This window comes from Lynx rufus, unplaced genomic scaffold (assembly GCF_022079265.1).
Source record: "Lynx rufus isolate CCGP_SWC_20201006 ecotype Redwood Valley unplaced genomic scaffold, mLynRuf1.p SCAF_9, whole genome shotgun sequence".
In the NCBI taxonomy this organism is placed as follows: domain Eukaryota; kingdom Metazoa; phylum Chordata; class Mammalia; order Carnivora; family Felidae; genus Lynx; species Lynx rufus.
In genome coordinates this window covers 88,552,939-88,577,757 of record NW_025814897.1, presented here as the reverse complement: position 1 = coordinate 88,577,757, position 24,819 = coordinate 88,552,939, and the positions used below count along the sequence as shown (strand labels likewise).

The window sequence follows — 24,819 nt, the reverse complement described above, 5'->3', positions numbered from 1 at the left end:
TTTTCTCACTGCTCTGTAGAAGTTCTTTACATATTCTGGACATGAGTCTTTAGTTAGATGAAATGCAAATATATTCTCTCACTCTAGAAGCCACTTACTATCTAAATTAATTTTTGCAGACATTGTATTAGCTAGTTTAACACTGGAATAGGCCTCACGCAGGCAAAATTCTTTGAGAGGCAGGGATTGTATTATAATATACTTGGTAACACCTGCCTCACCAAGAATAATGCAGTTACCACAAAAGGCTTTTAGAAGGTGTTTAACTTCATCTAAATGTGGTTTATATCCTACTATAAAGTAATTTCTTTATTATATATACATATCTATGTATACACATATGTGCCTTTCAAATAAAGGTATCTCCACAGTGAATAAATTCATGTATTTCAATATCTTTTACTTGGAACCCACATTTATAAACTGAGAAACTAGATATAGGTCCTATTCTAAGTTTATACACTAAGTTTAACACCAGCGACCCAAACAGAGCTCTTAAGGCAACTAGACTCTTTAATTTCATTCTTCTCTTGTGTGAGGTATAAGTTGTACTGGGCACGTTAATGAGGAGGCTGCTCTATAAAGTCAAAGGGTCTCTTGCAGTGCATCCACAGAGAGAACAGCTCTTAGGCAGCCACAGGGGATTGCAAAGAGGGTGGGTACTTGACCAAGGGCAGTCAACCATAGGCTGGCCAAAGGCCAATGATGCAACCTGAAGTGAAAAGATCAGTCAAATCAATCAGACTTCCTCTCTCCAGAAACTGATATATAAATATTGAGAGACAGAGAGAGAGAAAGAGAGAGAGAGAGAGACAGAGAGAGAGAAATGGTAAAAAAAAAAAAAAAAGTAATACATGGAGAAAGAAGCCATAAAGAAGGTTAGGCCATGGTCAGAGCAATGTTAAAACAGAAGCTATGAGGTGGTGAGGAGAAACTCGGGAGGACATGGTAAGAATAAGAAATCAGTTCTAGAAAACAGAAGACGACAGGTGGAAAGCAGTGGAATAACATGAACAGGGTGCCCTATGGTGGAAACATGCATACTTTTGCTACCGAGGCTCCTAGAGCTATTGTGAATCAAGTTCTAGCCCCTTAAATCTAGGCTGTCCTGCCTATCTTCTTAGATGTGGTTGTACTTATTTGCTTTATTTGCCCATCTCTTACATTCTTATGTGTCACTGCTTCCCCAATGGCCCCCACCTATAACCCCTTCAATAAAATTTGGGGGAGCTGAAATGAGTCTCCATACCTTGTACTGAAAGAGCATAGCAACACAGCTCTCCAACTCCATCTAATAAAGGGACTGATTTATGATTACGGATGTCTTCCATGAATTCAGTTTAAGACATATTAGACACTTTAGGAGGGGGAAATATGCAGACACTAACAAGAAACTGATCTAATGACTCTCACAGCTGACAAAGGAGTCATTACCTGAGTGACATTGTCTTCATTGGCACTGTTGAAGCGCTGCACATCCGGAGAACACCGGCTGCTATGTTCGATGGCACAGCGCTGTTCTTGGGGGGCACTAAAGCTATTGGGGTAATAATTTGGAGCACCACCTTCAAAAAAAAAAACATACGGGTTCACTTAGGGAGATGAAAACTGAAGTAAGTGTGAAAACAGTCAACGTGATAAGATATAATTCAAGTGGCAATTACATATACACATATGTACACACACATGCCTGCGTATATACACACACAATACATGTGCATGCCATGTACCTATTATTTTTAAGGTCTTCTGTTTAGCTACAGGCAGGACTCAGATTCTTAAAGAACAATGCCAGCTTCCAAATGCTCTCACATGGGCGGGCCCACTCTGGGTCTTGCTGAAGAGATCTCAAGGTTGCTTGAACACTTCAAGGGATCTGACCTTTAAAATCCTCTGGTGCTTACCAGTACGAATATATTCATACAGGTTTGATCTGGCCCCCACAGAAGAAGAGACCCAAAGACACATTTCAAATCTGAGAGTTGCATTTGGGCTTGAGCTCAATTCAAACACCAAATCACAGAATTCTTGGGAGCAACTGAAAGTTGCTCTGCTCCTTCAATCTACAGACACATAAATGGAGCCCTGAGCTGTTAACTGCCTGTCGCATGGTCACGTGGTAATTAGTGGCAGAGCTGGTGTCGGGGATCTTTCTTGTGCCTTCCACTGCAGCACAACCATCTTCCCATTTCCCATTCCAGAGCTCTCCTTCACCCTTCCTTCAAGGTTTTTAAGATTCTCGAAGTCTCTTTCCTTTATTGACTATGACTTTATTCAGCTCTAGCTTCACTTTCGCTTCCCTCCACAGATGAATAAAAAAGGGTTTTCAAAAAATTTGGTATTTCAGGTATGTCAGCACTCATTTATCTAGACTTCTAGAAAAAATAAGGATAGGGGCGCCTGGGTGGCGCAGTCGGTTAAGCGTCCGACTTCAGCCAGGTCACGATCTCGCGCTCCGTGAGTTCGAGCCCCGCGTCAGGCTCTGGGCTGATGGCTCAGAGCCTGGAGCCTGCTTCCGATTCTGTGTCTCCCTCTCTCTCTGCCCCTCCCCCGTTCATGCTCTGTCTCTCTCTGTCCCCAAAATAAAAATAAACGTTGAAAAAAAAAAATAAGGATAAAATGCAATCAAAATATATTTTACAACTTCTGGAATAAACAAAAAGGCTTTTCTTTTTCATTTTGGCATATTTACTTTCCTACCTGCTTTGACTGGTATTAGCTGAAGCTTGAGTTACCTGAGCACATGCTGCCTAAATAGGAGTGGCCTAGAAACATATTAAGTGTTCTGAACAAACCAGTCTGAGCTTGGAACTTTAACCAGCTCACTGCCAGAACAGATTATCCAGAATGAATAATCAAGATGCACCTGTACATGACACTGATCAAGGTACCAAGTGCACATAGGAAGAAGGAAGGCACCATACTATTACGGAGCCCAATTACTAGCCCTTGGAAGTCATTCTAGGCGAGCTTCATCTATATCAAAGGTGTTGTGCTCCAACAACCAGCCACTACAGTGGTCTTCTGCATTTAGAATTAGCTTTTTGAAATGTGCCTATTTGGGTAATTTTAAAATTCTATTTCCAAATAAGTTCTGACCTTTACTCAAAGTAGGAGTTGTCTTCAAGTCTTTGACTACTGGAAACAATTAAGCTCTTTCATCAAAACTCAAGAGCACAACCCAAATGCTTGGCTTTTAAAACTGGGCAAAGGGTGTGTCAAAATGTATCCTTAAGTAGTTTTTTCATACATGTGCCACTATAATGGTAAACAAGAATGATAAACATGAAACAGGTACTAATTAATGAAGTTCTGAAATCTACATGAACCTCTCTGATACAGGTAGTCTCAATAAAGAAGGACTGAGGAATATGAAAGAAAAAAAATCACTTTAGAATAAAAATACAGAAGACAGATACAAGGAAGTAACAATTACTTTGGGTAATAACACACCCCGTTAGCCCTATAAACCTCAGAAAGCAGAAGTATTGCAAACACCTAATATAATCAGTTAGTAAGTAAATAAACTTGTTAAATACATAGAAAAGGCTTAGTCATGATGATAACAAATGCAAGGCACAAAATCATATAAACAAAATAATCTTAAGTGTATAAAAAATAGTCACAGAAAAAAATACAGCAAGAAATACAGCAAAATGCAACAGTTGTGGTCTCTGAGGGCTGGGGCTGTAAGTGGGTTTTTCTTCTCCCTTCTCTTCTTTCCCTTATGTTTTCTAAATTTTCTTTAGGGCACATGTATTACTATTATCATAGAAAAGTCATCTTTGAATATAGACATCTATAGCCATAGATATAAATACAAATCATCAGTAAAATTTCTAAAGGGATCAATGTAAGCAGCCTATTACTAAAATAAATGTGTCCTAAATAGAAAACAAAAAGAAAATTAAAATCTATATTAAGCTAGAAAATATTAAAAGGAAAAAACATTAATTAAATAGTCTCTAATTAGAACAAGTTATCACAAATAGAGGCTGCTGGTACATGGCACCAAAAACAGAAGTTAAAAGAAAAAAATCGTAAATTTGAAAAATGAGTTCCAAAAAACAAAATGATGCACTACAGTCTCATCTCACCAGTTGATTTACATGAATTCAACTACATGCCCTTAGTGAAAAGGGAAGAATGCCTTGATTTACTCTGTCTCCCGTATCTCACCCGCCCCATCCCCTCTAAACTCTAGCCACATTTGCTCCTCCTCAGCCCCGGCAAAGTGCAAAGAGGAACAAGAAACAGGAACTCTTGGCTGTTGCACTTCCAAGAGTCTAAGTCCTAGCGATTTAAGAAACTATCTACTTTCTGAAGTCCCTAAAACCTAACCCCTAAATTGAATGCTACTCGACAACAGCCAGTGTGTGAAGGATTTTCCTCCCTGCCTTTCACTATCAGATGGACAGCAAGTAAAAATGTGAGATGGGAACTGTCAATAAAACCTATCAGATAAAGTATACAGATAAACTTTCCTTGCTTCATAGAGGAGAAGGTCCCCTGGGTCTTCTCCACAGAGCAGGACACGGCAAACCGCTGGCCTGGCATGGCGTTCCCTGCCCTCTCCCCGCTCAGCAGGGCCCTCTGCCCTCGCTGGGTGAGCCGAATGTCTTAGGCGTACCCTGATTGTCGACCATGCACATGGGGCCGTCACGCTGGTAGTTGGCCACTCGAGCACGGAAAGGACAGTTCACGGGTATCTGAAGATAGTTGGGTCCCAGGCGGTGGCGGTGGGTGTCAGGATAGGCAAAAAGGCGGCCCTACAGTTATAAATGAAACAGACATTGGTGCTGTGCAGTAACAAACAAAACAGAAGGGTCTATAAACTTCATTCTCAACTTTGTAGCACAAAGCACTCTGTACCGGGTTACCACAAAACGCTGCCTACTATCCCCTGAAGACAGCAAAGTTTCTTCCCTTATGAAATGAGTTCTCCCTAACTGAACAGCTCTTAATCTTCCACGTCACACAGCGAAACAACTCCAGATTTTCACAACTGTTCTAGGTAAGAACTCCTTTGTTTTCTCAAATAACAAGTTAGCGTCCTGTCTTATATTACTTCCTACTCTCAGAGATGTATCACATCGTAGGCAACTAACTGGAATCTGTGTCCTTTTCACGGTGATCTGGCTTACCACTTTGGATGACCCTTGAAAATTTATTAACGTGACCTTGCTGAAAGGTAACTGAACCCACCGTCCATTACCATACAACCACTACCACCCTCGGACACTCCTCAGCTCCCGTTGGAGTAATTTCAAAGTTCTCCTCACTGGCTCTCCGCTTCCCGCCCCTCCTCCGACAGTATCGTCCTACACACTCCCGCCACAAGAATGGGCCTAAGGCCCCACACCGATTACGTTACTTACCTACTTTAAACCTTTCCTCACTGGTCACCAAGTGGCTAAACGAGTATCACGGTTCTTCCCTACATGTCTCCTCACATGCTCCAAGGCATTAGAACTCACAGCCAATGACTTGAGAAGTTGTGGAAAAACCGGGCTAGGGACTGATATCTTGACTGCGCCCACTACATAAAGCCCTTTCACTTTCTAAACACACTTTTAAAAAACTGTAAAGACAGCACATTGAATATAAAATACATGTTTGCCACAACCACAATGCTGATAGAAATTATATGATTCATTCATATAATTCAATTCACCCATATAATTGCATGGTTTGCATTTATCATCTTTTCTCAGGACTCTCTTCCCAACAGTTTCAATGAAATGGCTTAGACATTTATTTTTTCTTGTTGCAGAGAACATGTATTTGATCTGTGGTCCTTTCCCCTGGGCCTAGGCCTCCACCCAATGCTTCAGTGCTCTTCTAATTGTATGACTCGGTGTTGTTAACTGTCTCCATGTCTCACTGTGGTCCCAGAGACCCATGGTGACATGGATTGTGAAAAGAATTTTGATGACATTTGCTCCTCACCCTGTTTCCTCAATACCAAGGCTATGCAGTCTTGGCTCTACCCATGCCAAGTTCATGCCTTGACAAATCCCATTAACCTCCTTCACACGGTCCAGCCGCCTTCCAACTCCAGGCGGGGAGGTTGAGGGCCCAGCGTCATGCTGTCTTGGCCTCCTTTCCTTTCCATTTTCAACACAGGCACTTCTGCCTATCCTCTGCACTCTGCTTGGCCTTTCTTCTCTCCTCCCTAACCTTCACTTCTCTCTTGTTCTGTCACCAACTGGAGTGATGCTATTTGATCACAGATCACATTTCTCAAAATGGAAGAAACCTTCTTTTCCTAAAAGGTATAACTGTACAAACTTCTACTTAAGCACTGAAGTCCCCTCTGACGTATGTTCCATGTACCCAATCCTACATCTTCTACTTCAGGAAAAAGTGACTGCTTACAATTTAAATACGGTCCACCATTGTATCTATACTCAGGTCTCTCTCCTGCCCCATTTCATCTCTGTTGAAAACTGAAATCCTATCCATCCTTCAAAAGCTATCTCAAATGATAGCTCATTCTCAAAACTCTGTCATCATCCTCCTAACAGACAAGATTTCTCCTGATTCACGGGGCCTTCTGCTTTATATTATAGTTATTTTGAGTCTTTATATCTGTTATAGCAGCCAGGGCAGTTTGCCACACACAGAGGTATTCAATTTATAGTAGTTAAATTGAACTGAAAACGAACAAAAACTTATTTTCTGTAAAAGTCCCAAATGTTCCCAATGTCAAATCAAACAAGGTTCTATTAAAAAAAATACAGGGCACCTTAGCTTGTCTCCATGGACAGTGACTCCTGAACTGGACTTGGACACTTATACAAGAAGCATCCATCTGTCACATGGTCTGATCTGGGGTAATGATCTTTAACCCCTGTATCATGGTCAGAGTCCAAAAACACAAGAGATTGATTTACTCACTAATTATTAAACCAATTATTTTCCTACTGATTTCTGGCCCCCCAAAAATATTTTTCCCTATTTCTACTTTTTTTTTTATGTTTATTTACTTTGGGCAGGGGGATGGAAGAGGCATAGAGAGAGGGAGAGAGAGAAAATCCCAAGCAGGTTCTGAGCTGTCAGGGCAGAGCCTGACCTTGGGTTCAATCCCATGAACCTAGAGATAATGATAGGTGTCAAAATCAAGAGTCAGACGCTTAACCAAAGGAGCCACCCAGGCTCCCCTACTCTTTCTACTCTTGAAAGAGCATAATGGAAAGTGATTTAAAAAAAAATAGTGAATGAGTAGGAACATTACGGAGACAAATGGTTAAATTAACCCACTGCCTTCAATCAGTGGCAACAGACATTTAGTTCATAAAAACCATCTCCTGTCTCCTTTTACAGATGGAAAAATTCAAGCATCACCATGGAAGAGGAAATGAATCAAGTTATACTGACCAAGGTGTTACAATCAATTAATAATATTCCCTCCCACCAATTACAGACTGAACAAAGAGTGCTTTACTCTATGGATAGCTGAGGTTTTTCTAATGTAACTTCTTTTAAACTAAGAGACTAAATGTCAAAGTCTTAACATACTGAAAGACTTTACTATGAAATTTGCTTTATACTGTAATACTATAATCTACGAATGCTTCAGTCAGACCCACAGGAACTGAGGAAACTAAGGACCTAGATGAAAATTTAAGTGATGTTTTGGTTAATTCTTCATACAAAAGTCAGGCCAAATTACACAGTGTGTGTGCGTGTGTGTGTGTGTGTGTGTGTGTGTGTGTGTGCACCCACGCACGCATATGTGTGTGCTCCTGCCTCTGAACATCTCAATCCACCAGGTTTACCTGAAGCATTTTGTCAGGGCTGGGCTCGATGCCAGGTGGCATGTTGCTTGGGTCAAATGCCATCTGTTCAACCTCAGCGAAGTAATTCACTGGATTCCGGTTTAAAACCAGTTTACCAACTGGGATAAGAGGGTAGTCGCTGTGAGGCCAAACCTAAAAATAAATGTCATATTCACAATTACCAGACAACCAACTACAGGAAACTAATATAATGAAGCCCACGATAATAAGTGAAAATAGTGATTTTTTTAATCCAATAAAATGAAAAGAACTTCAACTGAGTACATTGGTTGAATCTTTCACAACAGTTAATGGTAAATATTGACATCTTCCCTGGGCACAAGTACATCAGCTTTTCAAGATCTGTTCCCTGCTAATAACGATAGATCAAGCCACCTAGAAGAACTCAGTGAACTCAGCAAACAGGAACTAGAAGAGTGATGCACAGATTAGGAAAATCCAAAGAGGCACCACTGCCATTTTGTACATGACTTCTCTATCATTATGAATGCTTGACTGGAATCTGTAAAATTAGGCACAAAGAGACTTAAAAAAGAAAACAATTTGGTTGTCAACGGACTCACCTTGGTGACATCAAATGGATTAAATGGAAAGGTTTCTGCCTCACTGAACGTCATGACCTGGATGTAAAAAGTCCAGGAGGGGTAGTTGCCTGTGGCGATGGCATTGAAAAGGTCTCGGAGGCCATAGTCAGGATCTTCCTGGGAAAGTCGTGCTGCGTCTTCAACAGAAAGGTTTTTGATGCCCTGGTCAGTCTGCAGAATCAGAGAAAGAGGCTCACACTGAAACGTACTGGCAAAGTTACGGAACTTTAATCAGTTATGCATTGAGGAGGATGAGCAATGCTACACAAACACTGGACCTTCCTTGTGACAATTCCACTCTTCAACTCTGATCCAAATATGAATTTATCAACAAGAAATTCCACTTGGTTATCCTCATTCTTTTAAATATGCAGGGATTCTGTAGGTGCATTTCATATTTAAAATTAGTCCTCTCTTTCCCTTTCTGTACCCTGAATTTTTTAAATTTAACTCTTAACATATAGTTGATTTTCAACATCTCACCCATAATAAGAATGCTGTGACACTGTCTTCAGGAAAGCCAAAAACTTTTTGGTGTAACATATACAAAACATAAAATGTACCACTTTAACCATTTTAAAGTGTCCAATTCAGTAGATTTTTTTGAGTATATATCTCAAAATAAAGTTGCCAGGTAATATGGTAATTCTATGTTTGATTTCTTGAGGAACATCAAAATTGTTTTCCAGGTGGCTATTATTTCAATTGTTATACTCATATTACTTTTCAAATCAGAAAAAAGAGCAAAAAATATTTTTTAAATGAGCAAAAAATTAATAAAAGGACTATCTTTTTTCATGAAGTAATTTTTAACTCCCTGTTTTATAATAGCTCAAATAAATTACTGAGATTATGCTCAGCTAGCATCCCTCCACCTCTACTGTCTTCCTTTTTTTAAAAGAAATCATAGAATCATAGTTCACACAGCTGAAAAGAACTTCAGTAGAGCCACTCTGAACCAATTCTCTGACTATGAGTAGGCAAAGTTAGTATTCTGACTTCCCAAGCAAGCCATTAAAACCCAAATAAGTTAGTCACTGTCACCAGTGTTCCTATTATCACACCATACTGCTCTTCAACAGATTTCCACCTATATCTCATTCTGAAGATCCCCACAAGCCAAGCTTCAAAAGATTTCCTCAGCAAAGTGAACTCTGAAACTCTTTCTATCACAGAAATCTCAAGTCTCTCTAACCAGTGGCAAGACCTGAACTCTTCTTACTATCAGACCAGAAGTACAATCACCTTCCAGATTTAAAACTGGAGGTCACCGTCTGCAGATCACCCAGAGAGCGAATCCATTAAATTGTGCAATAATATTGCAGTACTTTTCTGATTTTAATTGAATTCCCTTGGGCTCAGAAAAGACTAACCATAGGTCAGAATAATCCAGACTGATACATCCAAGTAGGTCTCAGGCTATCCCAGGGTCCTCTGCTGAAGAGACCCATAAGCAACCCAATCCTCGCAGGATCATGGACAGTTGCTATGATTATCCCAATTTTAATGATTATCCCAATTTTAGAGTGACAAAGCTGGAGCACAGAGAACTTTCAATAACAGTAGACCAAGTCACAGTTATCTAGAAGAGGGAAGAGTTGAATTCAGACTGGTCCAACTACAAAGCCACCACCATGCCGGTACACCAGACACAATCACTTAGTCTGGCTCCCAGTGACACTACACCTCTCCTCTTGGCACTTACAGGCCCACAGGGCAACTGTTTCTTAAAACTGTTCCTTGCCAAAGATTATAGATCCGAGTTATAAGTATAAAGAGGGGAGACAGTTTTCCTGTTTGATATACATACATAAGTTGTTCAGATAAAGATTAAAACAGGACAGAAGGAAAGAACAGGTCTTGGGACAGATACCATTAAGAGGGAGACTGCATTTGTCCTCAGTCCACCTCTGTTTGTGCTTATTTTAGCAGTAGTATTTGGAAACATGTTCTTAGGCAACCAGAGATTCTTTAAATAACCTTCTAGAGTTCTCTGAGAATACTGCTCATTGCAACAAATGCCAAGATCATAGTAAGAAAGAAGAGCCCTTTAAAACACTTCAATTAATTCAAATGTTCTCAAAGCTTTCCCTGAAGGAAAGTTATTTGACATGATTGTATGAAAGTAAATGAAAAAAAAACAGAATTTTTATTTTCTTACATTTGTAACTGATTTTACTTTTTTCCCTATTCAGAATATACCCTTGATAAATGCTAAATAAATGGATGGAGGAGTTAAAAAGTTAGAAGAAATGTTTCTGGAAAGATAGCATCAGACATTGAGAGTAATGGTGAGATTGGTATTACAGACAGGAAGTCCCCATTTCTGCCACTGTCCCCTCCTGGACCACAAAAGGTATCTATGCTCAAATCGATGACTCTGGGCTAGGAAAGGCAAAGCAACATAATACTTAACTGTTTGCTAAGGCTTGACTCTAAACTCCAACAAAGAAGTCTAGAAAGCTAGGCTAAACATGGTAGAAATCTCCTTTCATATAGCATGAAGGCCTGTACTATCTCCTTACATTTGAGCCCAAAACAAAACCTTAGGTCTTCCCTCTCCAGGGAGAATGGATACGCACCTGCCAGCACCAGAAACATTAACCCAGAGAACCAGCATGAAATGAGTATTTTCCCAAATATTTACACATTTCTCCCAGGACCCCAGAAGGAGAAGAGAGCTTGACCGCAGCTGTGTGTTCCTACCCTCTGGCCACATGGGAAGAGACCAAAGAGAGCCCACACGGTTCCCCTCACAGGGCAGTGCACACCTGTTCATTTGGGCAGAGCCAACAGAAGAGTCATGGTCCTGATCAACTGAGTCAATACTTCCCAGCCTTCGGAGTGGACATAAGGGAAAGGTGGAAAGGGCCTTGATCTCTGCCCAATCCTCAAGAGAAGTAAGGAGACATGGGTGGTGAGAGCTTTGTCCCCTCTTCCCCAAAGGCAACACGTACCTTATAATGGAATTTGCAATAAACTACCTCTCCACTCGCATTAACCAGCTTGAAAGTATGCGATCCATATCCATTCATGTGCCTGTGTCCATCTGGAATCCCTCGATCACTGAACAAGAAAGAAACCTAAGAAACAGAAAAGTAAATAAAGCCTAAATTTTTTCAGTTTCAATCAAAACATCCTAGATTCTTAAGACATTCCTAAGTTTCAAAAAAAATCTCTTAATGACATGGGACACACTAACCAAGTACCCACAGGAAAGGTTATCATTAGTATCATTTATACAAAATAACAAGAATTTTAAAGCAGAATGATATGTAAATCATTAGCCTCATGGCTCAAAATTCTATAAAGAAAAGCAAAAGCAAATCTGAAAACTAGCTAACTTGTTATTCAAAATCTATTTTAACAGTAAACGTGTTTGGTACCACTTTTCCCTTCTCTCCCTGATACAAAGAGCTTTACTTCATACTAGAGGCTTTAATCCTTAGTATTGGGAAATATCAATTGATAATGTTTCTAGATCATTTAAGGCCTATGAATGAGGGAAGATGAAAAAATGCAGATTATAAAACTCTTCAGGATCAAGCAACCTGAGGAAGCCTCCCAAAAGGAAAGTCAGAAACCAAGTGCAGTGAGATAACCAGCACTGGAGAAATGGCACTACGGGGCATAATTAACAGTGACATGTTCTGATACAGTGAAAAAGGAGAGCCCCCACCTGATGCAGAGACTCAGGGCGCAGGCTCCAGAAGTCCCAGACCATGTCCGGATCCTTGAGGTGCGTCTGAGGGTTTCTCTTTTGACTGTGGATAAAGGACGGAAACTAAACAGAAAAGGAGACAAAAATCCAAAAATCAAGTTTATCGGAGTGATGGTGTCTTACATTATACATTGCCTATTGTTAGGTAAGCAATATAATTGTTATAATTGTTGGATGATAATTCTGAATAGTATAATCCCAGAATTTCACACTGCCAAACCCTAAAACAAAATTTACCCTCTACATGTTCCCAGGACAAAGTGCCTCTTTTCATTCATGGCCTTAATGGGAATAGCCCCATTACATGGAAAACTGGACTATTCCCATTAAGTCAGTGAATCTTGAAATGCCAAACTGAGGACCAATAGTAATTGTTACTTGATCTCATAAAAAGATACTAAATACAGAAAAATGTGCTTTAAAAGGCAATCCAACCAACCCAAATTCTCTTCTTTCTGCTTTTCCCAAGGCCTCTCCTCAAAGGACAGTCGAAACAGATTGTCTGAAACCAATTTAAATCAACAAACATTTGTAGAGTGCAAGATACTTTATCACCTACCAGTATGGCATCCCTGATGAAAAAAATGGGAGTGTTATTTCCAACAAGATCCCAATTACCATCCTCTGTGTAAAATTTCACTGCAAACCCACGAGGGTCCCGAACTGTGTCAGCTGAGCCCGACTCTCCAGCTAGAAGGTTCAAATGGGAAAAATGAGGCATAAGCCTAAGGTCATAAAAAAACATTAGGATCTATGCTTTCCAACCCACTTCCTAGAAGGAAATCAGTCACTTAAGTGCCTGAGCCATTATTTCTACCACCTGCCAGCCAATTCAGTCCCCAAATTAAACAAAATAATTGAGATTAAGAAGAGAGAGTTTTTGGGGCGCCTGGGTGGCTCAGTCGGTTGAGCGTCCCACTTCGTTCGGCTCAGGTCATGATCTCCTGGTTTGTGAGTTCGAGCCCAGTGTCGGGCTCTGTGCAGACAGCTCAGAGCCTGGAGCCTGCTTCAGATTCTGTGTTTCCCTCTCTCTCTGCCCCTCCCCTGCTCATGCTCTGTCTCTCTCTGTCTCAAAAATAAATAAAAAACATTAAAAAAAAAAAAAGGAGAGTTTTACATAACTGTAAAAGCTGAAAAGATTACCCACTTAACATAACATAGTTCAAACAGGTAATTAAATTTTAAATTAAAATGAAGGAAGAAAATAATTGTAAAGATTAAGGTAGTAAACAAAGAGAATAAGTGAGTTGTCAAAATTATGAGGTTAATATTAAGAAATTGAGTTAAAATATAGATTCTTATTCTTAGCGTCATTTATTTTTTGCATCCACAGTATTTTATTTTTTTATTTATTTTTATTTTTTAAATTTTTTTTTCAACGTTTTTTATTTATTTTTGGGACAGAGAGAGACAGAGCATGAACGGGGGAGGGACAGAGAGAGAGGGAGACACAGAATCAGAAACAGGCTCCAGGCTCCGAGCCATCAGCCCAGAGTCCGACGCGGGGCTCGAACTCACGGACCGCGAGATCGTGACCTGGCTGAAGTCGGACGCTTAACCGACTGCGCCACCCAGGCACCCCATCCACAGTATTTTTAAAATGCACAAACACAGACTGAAACAGAAACGGAATTATTCACGCACGTGGTGTATTAAGATGTTGTTGATAGATCTAATTCTTACTCGTGCTACTGAAAAAAATCACTTAACCACTGGAAATAGAAGTAGCCCCACCCTGCAAAGCAGATCCTACAGATGAGATTACACACAATGTCTGTAAAGTGCCCAACGATGAATGGCACGGAGTTAATTCCCAATAAAGGGTAGCTGTTGTGGTTACTGAATAAGCTTCCCACTCCACATTTCCATCTGAGGCAACCACTTGTGGGAAGGTTCTTTCCAAATGTCACAGAATTGCAGTGGTGGCCTCTGCATAAGTGTGATTTCATAAGACCTCGACAAACAGAATTAAAAGTAACTTCCTGCATGGCTCGAAACAATTTTTCTGCTGTAAAAACCTGGTATAATTTGGAGAAGTGGTTTTTTTTTTTCTACCTTCTAATATGCTTTTCTTGAAATGAAGTTATAAATGCCCAAAATAAGGTACAGGGTTGAGTTACGCAGTGCCAGTCACGCAAACAGATGGACTTACCGACAGTGGAGAATCGAACCGCAATGGGAGTCCTCTTTCCAATATGCTCAAACACCTTTGCTTTGCAGTATTTGGTAATGTCATGAGTGACCTCGAAGTAGCCAAAAGCTCCTAATGAGAAAGACACAGAAACCCTCATCGTGAGACCATCACAGACCACTGGGCCCCCAATAGGCAGCTAGGTGACAAGGGAAGCCGATGGTTCGGCACTGGCCTTCTGGGAGCTTCTGAGATGATGGGAGAAGGGGAGATAGATGGCCAAACACAAAATGAATGGGGACAAAATGCAAAGTCCTGTTACCACTCAGCGGTAACCCAAGGGCTACACAGCTGGAGCCAAGAAGAAAAAGAGACGAGTGGGGGTGGAAGTAGCAAGTCAAGGCTGACCCAAGGACACAGGGCCTGAGGAGGCCTTGAAGTACAGGTAGGACCTAGGAGATGAAGAGAAGAACAGGGAGAAGAGGAGAAAACACAGGGAAAGAAAGAATAGGATAAACACAAATAAGACACCACAGGCCAAACAACAAACTGAACAGCATACCAAAGTCGTGATGGAAAAGCCACACAGAAAAAGCTGGAGAGGGATGGAAGAAAAAAATAAAAAAACTAGAAAGTTCTAACCGGGAGTCCAAGCAAGCAGCTAGGAGAAAAATTTTTTCTTCCTTCCCATCAAGCTTGCTTGTCCAATTGAGTTTTTGGCTTTATTCTAAACAGCACCCTATCTTTTGTTTCTGTAATAAAAGCAAGATAAAAGTTTTCACAACTTTTGGACAAAAAGGAAAAATCACCAGAAATCTACCACTCTAACACAACTATCCTCAATTTTGCACCATTCTTCCCAGTATGTAGCCAATTAGGGCTCCATCTAAATCTAGCTACAATTCCAGAATGCCCATGTCTCTATTTTCATATTTTTATTTCTTCACTAAAGTGCATAATGGAAGAAAAGGAAGATTACTTTCGTTTTTAGTAAAATGAAGCATTTTACATATAACGTTCAATCCAGAGAAATAACCATCATTTTATTATGAGCTCCTCTCCTGATGGACATTTTTTTCCCTTTCTCCCAAGAATGGAGATTTGCTGCTTCTATTAAAGAAGCCCAAACCCTGTGAAAGGTAAATTTTTAACCCAGGTGTTATGAAACAATCCTTTCACAACAAATAAACATAGCTCTCACCTGCGCCTTTAGCATGCACGACTCTCTCAGGAATTCTTTCCCGGTCAAAGTGAGCCATTTCATCAGTGAAAACCACATCCTGAACAAGAAGAGGTCCCCGGGGCCCTGCTGTAATAACATTAAGTTTGTCTCCGATTGGATTACCGGCCCCGGTGGTCAGGACGTCAGGTTTCTAAAGTGAACAAACACAAAAGAACACAAAAGTGTGCAGAGACTCAGTACAATCAAACCATTATTTACACTGCCAGAGGGCACACCGCTTTCCAATTTTTATACCTTCTGCTCCAGCTCTTTTTAAATTTCCTGTCTGAACTGCTGAAATACTACAAGATATGCCATTGCCTGAAATGTATAGGCCAGTCTTGGAAACCCCTGAAAAATCTCAACCCCAATCTGCTAAGAAATCCGCTCTGAAGAGTGGAAAGAAGGCTCACTAGCCTGCCACCTCGCTCGGCCCCTGCTCTAGATACAGCCACCAGTGGGCTGGAAACCCCCAGATGGGGACCCCCCCCCCCTAAAGAGATCATATGTGCTCAACACTGAATGTCCAAGTGATAGTAAGAAGATGGTCTCCGGAGAAGCCATGCTGGCTAATGCTTGCGGATGCTTTAAGACTGCTACAGATGTGAAACTGGGTCATCCTGTATGGTGCACTCATTTCTCTCAAGCAGCATACACCAGCTATCTCCAATATCTCTTTTCAATTCCAAAACAAACAAACAAAAAAAAACCCAAAAAATTCAATGGCTTTTATTGTCACTGAAAATAAACTGTTGATGGTCAAGATGGATTATAGTATTAACTTGCTAAAGATGTCAAAGGTCCCTGAAATGGGACAGGTTATTTCACTGTAATAAAGAATTCATTTTAGGGGCGCCTGGGTGGCTCAGTCAGTTGAGCGTCCGACTTCAGCTCAGGTCGTGATCTCACAGCTCATGAGTTCGAGCCCCGTGTCAGGCTCTGTGCTGACAGCTCGGAGCCTGGAACCTGCTTCAGATTCTGTCTCTGTCCCTAAGCCACTCACGTTCTGTCTCTGTCTCTCTCAAAAAGAAACATTAAAAAAAACATTTTTTTAAAAGAATTCATTTTAATCCACCCAATTCTTCAATATCAGTTACACTGGAAGCCCCTCAGCTGTCCCTTCTCTGGGACGGGACCAGCAGTATGTTTTAATTAGTGATCCTGAACAGCTCGTAGCATCATCTTGCTTTATGGTCACACACTCTGCTCTTGACCAGAGACAAATGTCCTCCAACGTCTTCCCCTGGCCTCTGGGAAACCAGGGGAGATGTGTGGGTGAAGCAGAGCTAAGCCACCTCCATTCGAGGGGAACAACTCAAAAAGGTCCAGTGATGGAAGTCCACGATACCAGCTTCCTGTGCCCAGAAAAGCACTATGCACAGAATTTTCGCAAACCTGAAATGGAGTGGATAACTTTTGCTCTCGAGACACACCCGCTCTGAGTAGTAAAATAAACGCAATACCTGTCTCTTCTCTACAAGGGGATATGAGGAGGAGAGGGGTCACTTAAAAAACTATAAAAATACCATGAGCTCTTTGGGAAAATGCACTGAATAAGAGAGATCTTGGAATCTGCAGAATTAATAAACAAGACTCATACACACACTAGGATACCCCCCCTGCCCACCGGAGTTCTATCCACATGGAAATAGGAAGAGGCCAACATGGAACCGTGGAGGAACTGTGAGCACTAGGTCCAACTTCCAGCTCTGTGTATGTACTAGCATATTACTTACTATTTCTGAGTCTCAACTTTTCACCTGTAAAATGGACAAGAAACAACTACCTCCTAGAGTTAATGCATGGATTAAAAATGCTAAGTTCGGGGCGCCTGGGTGGCGCAGTCGGTTGGGCGTCCGACTTCAGCCAGGTCACGATCTCGCCGTCCGTGAGTTCGAGCCCCGCGTCGGGCTCTGGGCTGATGGCTCAGAGCCTGGAGCCTGTTTCCGATTCTGTGTCTCCCTCTCTCTGCCCCTCCCCCGTTCATGCTCTGTCTCTCTCTGTCCCAAAAATAAATAAACGTTGAAAAAAAAAAAAAAATTTAAAAAAAAAAAATAAAAAAAAAAATGCTAAGTTCATGCCAAATGAGGGCCCCACACAAGGCACACACATGCTAACGTTTTACTTACTGGCTGTGTGAACCTGCTCTGATAACAAAAGCAAAGCATTTTAGGTATCTTTTTCTAACAACCATGGCACACGTGCAGCCATCCATTCAGATTCTCTTACCCTATCCCTTCCTCATCCAGCTGCAAACTCTCCCAAACATAAGAAAGTTTAAGGGTCTAATCAGCAGATACCACCCAATCATGCCACACTCTCTTTTGAAGATACACATGTACTAACACATGGGATACTATATACTTTTTATTATTATTATTAATTTAAAGTAGAAACTGAGGGGCACCTGGGTGGCTCAGTCGGTTAAGCATCTGACTCTTGATCTGTGTTCAGGTCATGATCTCATCATTCATGGTACGAGCCCCACTCTGCACTGACAGCACGGAGCCTGCTTGGGATTCTCTCTCTCCCTCTCTCTCTCTGTCCCTCCCCCCCATTCACGCATGCTCTCTCTCTCTCTCTCAAAATAAATAAGTAAACTTAAAAAAAAAATAAAGTAGAAAATGAATCAGAAAAAGAAAGGAAGAAATTGCACAAGTTCACCTTTAGTTGAAACCTAAAACCTTGATTTTCAACTATGGCTGTCACTGGAATCACCTGCAAAGTTGTTGTTTTGTTTTTGTCTTAGAGAGAGTGAGTGCGAGCAGAGAAGAGGGGCAGAGGGAGAGAATCTTAAGCCTTAAGCAGGCTCCATGCTTAGCACAGAGCCCGATGCAGAGCTCGATCCCACAACCCTGGGATCATGGGATCATGACCTGAGCTAAAACCAAGAGTCAGACACTCAACCGACTAAGTCACCCAGGCGCTCCACCTGGGGAGCTTTTTAATGCATACTGACAGCTGGGTCATCCACCTAGAAATTTCTGATATAATTAGTTCGGATGAGGCCTGGGCATCAGGATTGCTTTGAGCTCCCCAGGTGATTCCTAAGTGAAGCCAGGATTAAGAACCACTGACTTAAAGCTTTGGGGTGAACTACAATTAAAATAATAAGAATCTGAGCAAATAATTTGTCCACACCTTCCTGCGCTCTTTTCAACATATAAACATGGCACTAAAGGAAATCTAAAACTATAAATAAATAGAGGGGACATCGCATAAAGGAGGAAAGTATGACAGGAGATACAAAGAAGCTCAGGAAAAGGAAAGGTAAACAGGTCAGTGTCACATACATCCCTCCATCACTCATGGAAGCGATAAAACCACATCACATGTCCCCTCCTGTGGACCAGGTCAGAGTGATAGGCTCAAGAATAAAAACTATGCCCAGAGGAGGTACATGCATAGTAAGGTGGATGAATGAATGGCTGAGTGAAGAACTGAAGAATGAGACGGTCTTCCCTGATGGCCCAGACTCATGGAAACTTGGAAGCAGGAATGGCGGAATTTTCCCGCGTTTTGGCCTCCCTCCCACCCCGTGCAAGAATGTCCACCACAACACCGATCAAGCTAAGAAATGAAACCTGGGTTTCAAAGTTACAAATGTAGCACTCAGCCTCTCTTCCTTGCTCTAATAGATCAAAGGCCCTAATTTTTAACAGCTTTCTTCACACACACTAAACAGAAACAACATCACAAGCTTAGAGCTCTAAGCTCTAAGCTTGCTCTGCTAATGGGATGGAGGGTGGCCATTTCCAGTCCAAAGTTAATCAAGAAAGGCAGAGAATCAATGCAGTTGACAGAACTGTACAGAACTCCTAATTTCCCTTTATAACCACCATTTCTGGAGCACCTGCCATACGCAAGGCTTTATCCCAGTTACCTTTGCATAAGTCACCTCACTCAAGCCTCCAATAATCCAGTGAGAGACATGTTATTATTCCCATGTAATGAGTGATGCTGTATGTATGATCAGAGATTTTGACTGATTTTACAGATTTCAATGTTGGAGCCCAGGTTTACTTGTTACATATAAGAAGCAGGATGGGCAAAGAGATTTCTTCCAACTTGCTGATTATTATTATCATTATGTTGTTGTTGTTGTTGTTGTTGTTGTTGTTGTTTTTAAACTCAGATCACTTTAGAACTAGAAATTTTAATGACAGAAAAGCTTTTAATTGCTGGATAATTCTAAGAGCTCTCTCTCTCTCAGGAAAAGCAGCTTTTGTACCTGTTCAGGTGTTTACATCCTTCTGGCTGCCAATTATTCCTGATATTCATACACGCTTCTCCTGAACCACTCTTCCTGCTCTCACCCCTACGCCATCCCTTGAGCTGGGCCAAGGGCATCTTCTTGTACCCCGCTGAACAAAATCCTTATAACTGCCGGTCTGCTTCACTGTTTTTCCTCTCTAGAGAGTATACTTGTTTTACATCTATATCCCTGATACCTGACACGATGCTGTTATCAACAAGTACACAAAAAAATGCTTGTGGATTCAACGTGTGAATAAATTAAACTATGGGCCAATCCAAAATGGCCAAGAAAGATTATCCCTAAGTAGGAGGAGGAAGCAACAATAGTTTACCTCTCTCCCTGCGTCTCCCCTCCCTGAAATAAACAAGAAATATTTGAATTCATAACTTCAAATTCTGATCAAACACCTTCAGACAAATGTTATGAAAACCACTGCAGAAACTGGTAAAGAAGTACTTTGGCTTGGCTAAAAACTGACACCATGATTAAAAGTAGGGACTCAAAGTAAAATTCCATTTTGGCTTTGCTCTTTGTATCTTTTGGCTGGAGTTAAGCTATGAATGAAGAAATTTTCCTGGGAGGAGTAAGGTTGGCTTTCTCTGATAAAATATTTTATTGATGTAGTTTCTGCTTATTAGTGCCCTCGGCTCACAGAAGGCCCAAGAACTCACTAAATATCATTCTCCTGTTTTTTAATAGATAAAGACTGGTAATACAGTCACTCCCTAACTTTCAGCCCCAACGGAGTCATAATGACACAGCTTCTCATTCTCAGAGTCCAACACAGAATATGCCTGATATTTTCTAGAAAATTATTGCTTAAAACACTACATTTATTCAACAAATGTTCATCAAGTACCTACAATGTGCAGACCCATGTGCAGAAGACCGAAGACTGTCTTGGCCCTCAAATTTCTCTGGGGAAGTGGGAGAGATAGCAGAGTGCTCCAAGCCTCCTGGTCCATTCCATGGAAGGGGAGAGACTTCCCTGAGTGGGCAGTTTGGGAAAAGAATCCAGGCCTGCACAGGGACCCCACTCCTTTCCCCTTTAGAAACCAACGGCCACAGGCAGCACACATCCTTCAGTACACATCCTGCTCTCCTAGGGGGAGGCCTGGTAATCTTCATTGCCTACATGCAAGGAGTAAATTCAACACAGGGGTTAAAATCTCAGCAAGCTCTCTTGGCCAAAATTCCCAAGCCACAATCTCCAATTCACACTTGGAACTTACTCATCCCACTGACTCCTTGTTTCGGCTTGAGTATGGAATGTACATGTGACATTAGACATTCTCATTCTCAGACATTCTCATTAGACATTCTCAAACTGCAGAACAACAGTAATAACAGCTTACTAAGCAGGCATTGTTCTAAACTCGACCTGGGTTATCACAAGCTCTCTTAATTAAGGACTATTATAATTCCCATCATACAATAAAGGAAACTGAGGCACAGAGAAGTTATGCAACTCCCTCCAAGTCACCCACCTAGAAAAGGTCAGAATCAGAATTTAAACCCAAGCAAACTGGCTCAAGAACCCAAACTTTTAACCATACCACTATAACATTTCTTTAAACAACACAGCTCACATGTCCTGTAGACATTCTATGTGCTGGGTAATCAACATACATTAATTTACGCATATATATTACATAAATGAATCCTCAACAAGCCTTCAAGGTGGGGAGAATTATTATCCCATTTTTAAAATGGGGAAACCATGGGGGAGGGAGGTGAAGTAACCTGCCCACAAGCAGTCAGACCATAATCTGACTCCTATCTGACTGTAAAGCCTGACCCTTCACTGCTTCATTAAACCACCATAAACTGTGTTTACAACCACCAGAAGATAAAGAGGAGCTTAAAAGACATACCAATTAATGCAACGTGTTAACCTTATTCTGAACACAGCATTCTAAAAGAGACAGACAGACATGTCAAGGGTCCCCAAAGACCACCCACCTCTAGGTGACTCCCTAGGAAGGGTCGCAGCTAGTCATACTCGGGCTATAATTTTTATAGCATTTTAATACAAAGCAAAATCCTAGCAAGGAGAAAGGCACAATGGAGTGAAGTCCGGAGGAAACTAGCGCAAGCTTCCAGAGTCCTCTCCCAGGGGAGTCACATGGGACACGCTTAATCCCCCAGCGAGTTGTAGCAACACATGTGAAATGCTGTCTAGTGGGAAAGCTCATGAGAGACTCAGTGCCCAGGGATTTACATAAGGAGCTGATCGTGGAGGTGCCCCCTGGCTCCCAGAAGGAAAGCAGGTGTTCGGTACATAAACCACATTGTTTGCACCCTTTGGCATGGTCAGCCACTCTTATCAGTTCAGGTGGGGGGAGCCGTTCTGAAATCCAACTTCCAGACTGCAGCCCAGGGCCACCTTTGCAGGTAGGCCTTTCTAGAGACCGTCTTCTCTGGTATATAGGTAAACTCTCTTCTGCACGATCAAGGTAAGTGAACACACTGACTGGCTGAGGACAGTAAGCAATTACTACTCACTTTTCTAGATGCGACAATGGTATTCTTAAAGAGTCCTTATCTTTTGGAGACACAGGCACTTGGGAGACTCATTACACAATCCTCTCTACTTCAGTTCTGGTTTGAAATCTTCCACAATATAAAGTTTCAGAGTTTTCTTAAATCAAGAATCAAAGAGAAGTGTCTGATAAAAGAAATAAGGAAGAAGTTGAAGGAAGAGAAAGGGAGGGCTGCATCAGTCACCCTAACACATGGGTGCTCATTCTGACCACACTCCGGATTGAATCTGTCTGCCACCCTAAACCGTTTGGTCAAGACAAAGAGCAGAGCTCAGCCCTGTACACAAAACACACACGAGGCAATCAGCCAGATGGTTAATGCTGGCTCCTGCCCAGAGAGGGCTTATCGTCACCAGAAAATGTGGAAAACCCTAACTACCATGTAGGCTATTTAATCCTAAATTCCTGACTCAGCCTGATAGGCTTTTTTTTTTTTTTAATTAACCTTAAAACATTCCAAACATCAGAAGGTGCCCCCCTTAATGCCACATCACACCAGGGTGATTCACAAGCATAAAATACATGAATTGATAGCACTAGGAAATGTTTCTGATAGCCTTCATGACTGAAAGCTATGCTTTCTGGGCTAGGCGTGGGGACTTCATCACTGGGATACACTTTGTTTTGCAAGCTGACTTCATCATGGTCAAGCCACCATGGTATAAAGTCAATGCCAGTTGGTCATTCTGAGTTCAAGAAGCAAGACCGATTTTCATTTTATTTTACTCATTGTCTAAGTTATCCTATATCCTCCATCTAGGCTGTTGCCACTCAAAAAAAAAAAAAAATTAAATAACGTATCATGGAAAAAGTGAAATCCAAAAAGGGTAAGAAAAAAAAAATCAAGCTGTTTTTTTTTAAAGTGTAATTAACATACATCTACAACATATTGATTCCATAATTCTATCATTACTCAATGCTCATCTTGATAAGTATGGTCACCATCTGTCACCCTACAATGTTATTACAATATCCCAACTGTGTTCTTAACAAAGAACACAAAGGGATCCTGTTGGTACTAAACAAAGTTTCTGAAAGCTTCTGAACAGGCCATTTCAGCAGTGCGTTCCTACCACATCTGCAACCTTTATGGCCTCAGACTAACAATGCCCTGAGCAAGGAACAGTAAGATCTATCAGGCACAACAAGAATTGCCTGTCCACGGAGTTGAACTGAGTGGGGGAAGGGAGGAGGAGCAAACGAGGAAAGAAAATAAAAAGTGATTCCAAGGATCCCAGGAAAGAGAACTAGTGGGTAGTTTTAATTCAAGAAGAAATGAAACAAAAGTTGCCTTTTACAAGGGAGATAAATGTCAGACTTAAAGGTCACATGGCTGGATCTCTGCGCACACACACTGAACACACCTCCTCCTCCGCCCCAAGGAGACATGTCTGTTTTCCAAGCAAGGCTGTTTGCTGTTTCATATTAGCATGTGTAATAGCAAAAGGGTCATGATAGTTGCTAATGGTTTTTTTCTCTCTTCTTGGTGAGCTGTTAACGTCTCCATTAAGAAATGGTCAAAATATTGCTATTGATTTTCAATCATTAGCAAACATTTAGAATAATCCTATCAATAATAAAACCTTTAAAATACACAAAATAATAGCTATTGCAAAAGGTTTTTCTCTGCCTCGGTAACTGTCTAAAATAAGTACAGGAGCACTAAGAACTGGCCTAGTCCTTTAATCTTTCGAAACAGAGGGAATAAGAGGAAATGGTAACAAAAGGCTCAAAAAATGAAGGATAATTGATCCACAAATGTAAATGATTCCTTGACTCTTTTTATTAGAAACCATAGCAGTCACAATACTCAGGAGGAAAATAAAGAACAAAACCAAGAATAAAATAAACAAAACTAAAGATATGCTTGTTTTACCTTTTGCCATCAGCCACTCTTTTCTTACCTGGAGAAAAATACAGAGTGGTCTACATGCTGGCTAAACAAATGAAAGCTTAGAAATTTTGATTCCACTTCTCATGTCTCTCTCACTGCCACACAATGACACCGCCATCTCACTCCTATGTAATTCCCAAAAGAAAAAAAAAAGCACATGTGCACAAGGAGTTGTAAATCACCCCTTCTCCATCCCAAATGCTGGCAGTGTAATATCGATGTAGGTATTATCAAATTACCCTGAAAGATACATAAATCCTCATGGGCTCTGTCTTACGACTCAGTGATAGGAATGGATGGACTAAGACCCAATCTCTCTCCCAGGTAATAAAGGAACCGTTTAAAAAACGTGAAGCTTGGGGGCGCCTGGGTGGCTCAGTTGGTTGAGCATCTGACTTCGACCCAGGTCATGATCTCGCAGTCTGTGAGTTCAAGGCCTGCGTCAGGCACTGTGCTGACCGCTCAGAGCCTGGAGCCTGCTTCGGATTCTGTGTCTCCCTCTCTTTCTGCCCCTCCCCTGCTCATGCTCTGTCTCTTTCTCTGTCAAAAATAAATAAACATTAAAAAAATTTTTTTTTTTAAGGTAAAGCTTGAACTGTTCAAATTCTCCAATTTTAAAGGGATCAGAAGCTACTAATTAAGCCTAAGTATCCAAAGGAAGAAT

At 41.2% G+C, this 24,819-nt stretch overlaps 1 protein-coding gene across 1 annotated transcript in view; it reads right to left on the bottom strand.

Annotated features, from left to right (window-relative positions):
* The window catches only part of CAT (catalase), a 36,603-nt gene that overhangs the window by 7,389 nt on the left and 4,395 nt on the right, over window positions 1-24,819 (bottom strand). Inside the window, exons 2-10 of the mRNA XM_047070966.1 lie at window positions 15,440-15,611; window positions 14,260-14,370; window positions 12,667-12,797; window positions 12,066-12,170; window positions 11,344-11,469; window positions 8,366-8,557; window positions 7,782-7,934; window positions 4,631-4,769; window positions 1,435-1,565 (exon numbers count right to left, since the gene is read on the bottom strand). Coding sequence (XP_046926922.1) covers window positions 1,435-1,565; window positions 4,631-4,769; window positions 7,782-7,934; window positions 8,366-8,557; window positions 11,344-11,469; window positions 12,066-12,170; window positions 12,667-12,797; window positions 14,260-14,370; window positions 15,440-15,611 — 1,260 coding nt within the window. The remainder of the gene's footprint in view (window positions 1-1,434; window positions 1,566-4,630; window positions 4,770-7,781; window positions 7,935-8,365; window positions 8,558-11,343; window positions 11,470-12,065; window positions 12,171-12,666; window positions 12,798-14,259; window positions 14,371-15,439; window positions 15,612-24,819) is intronic.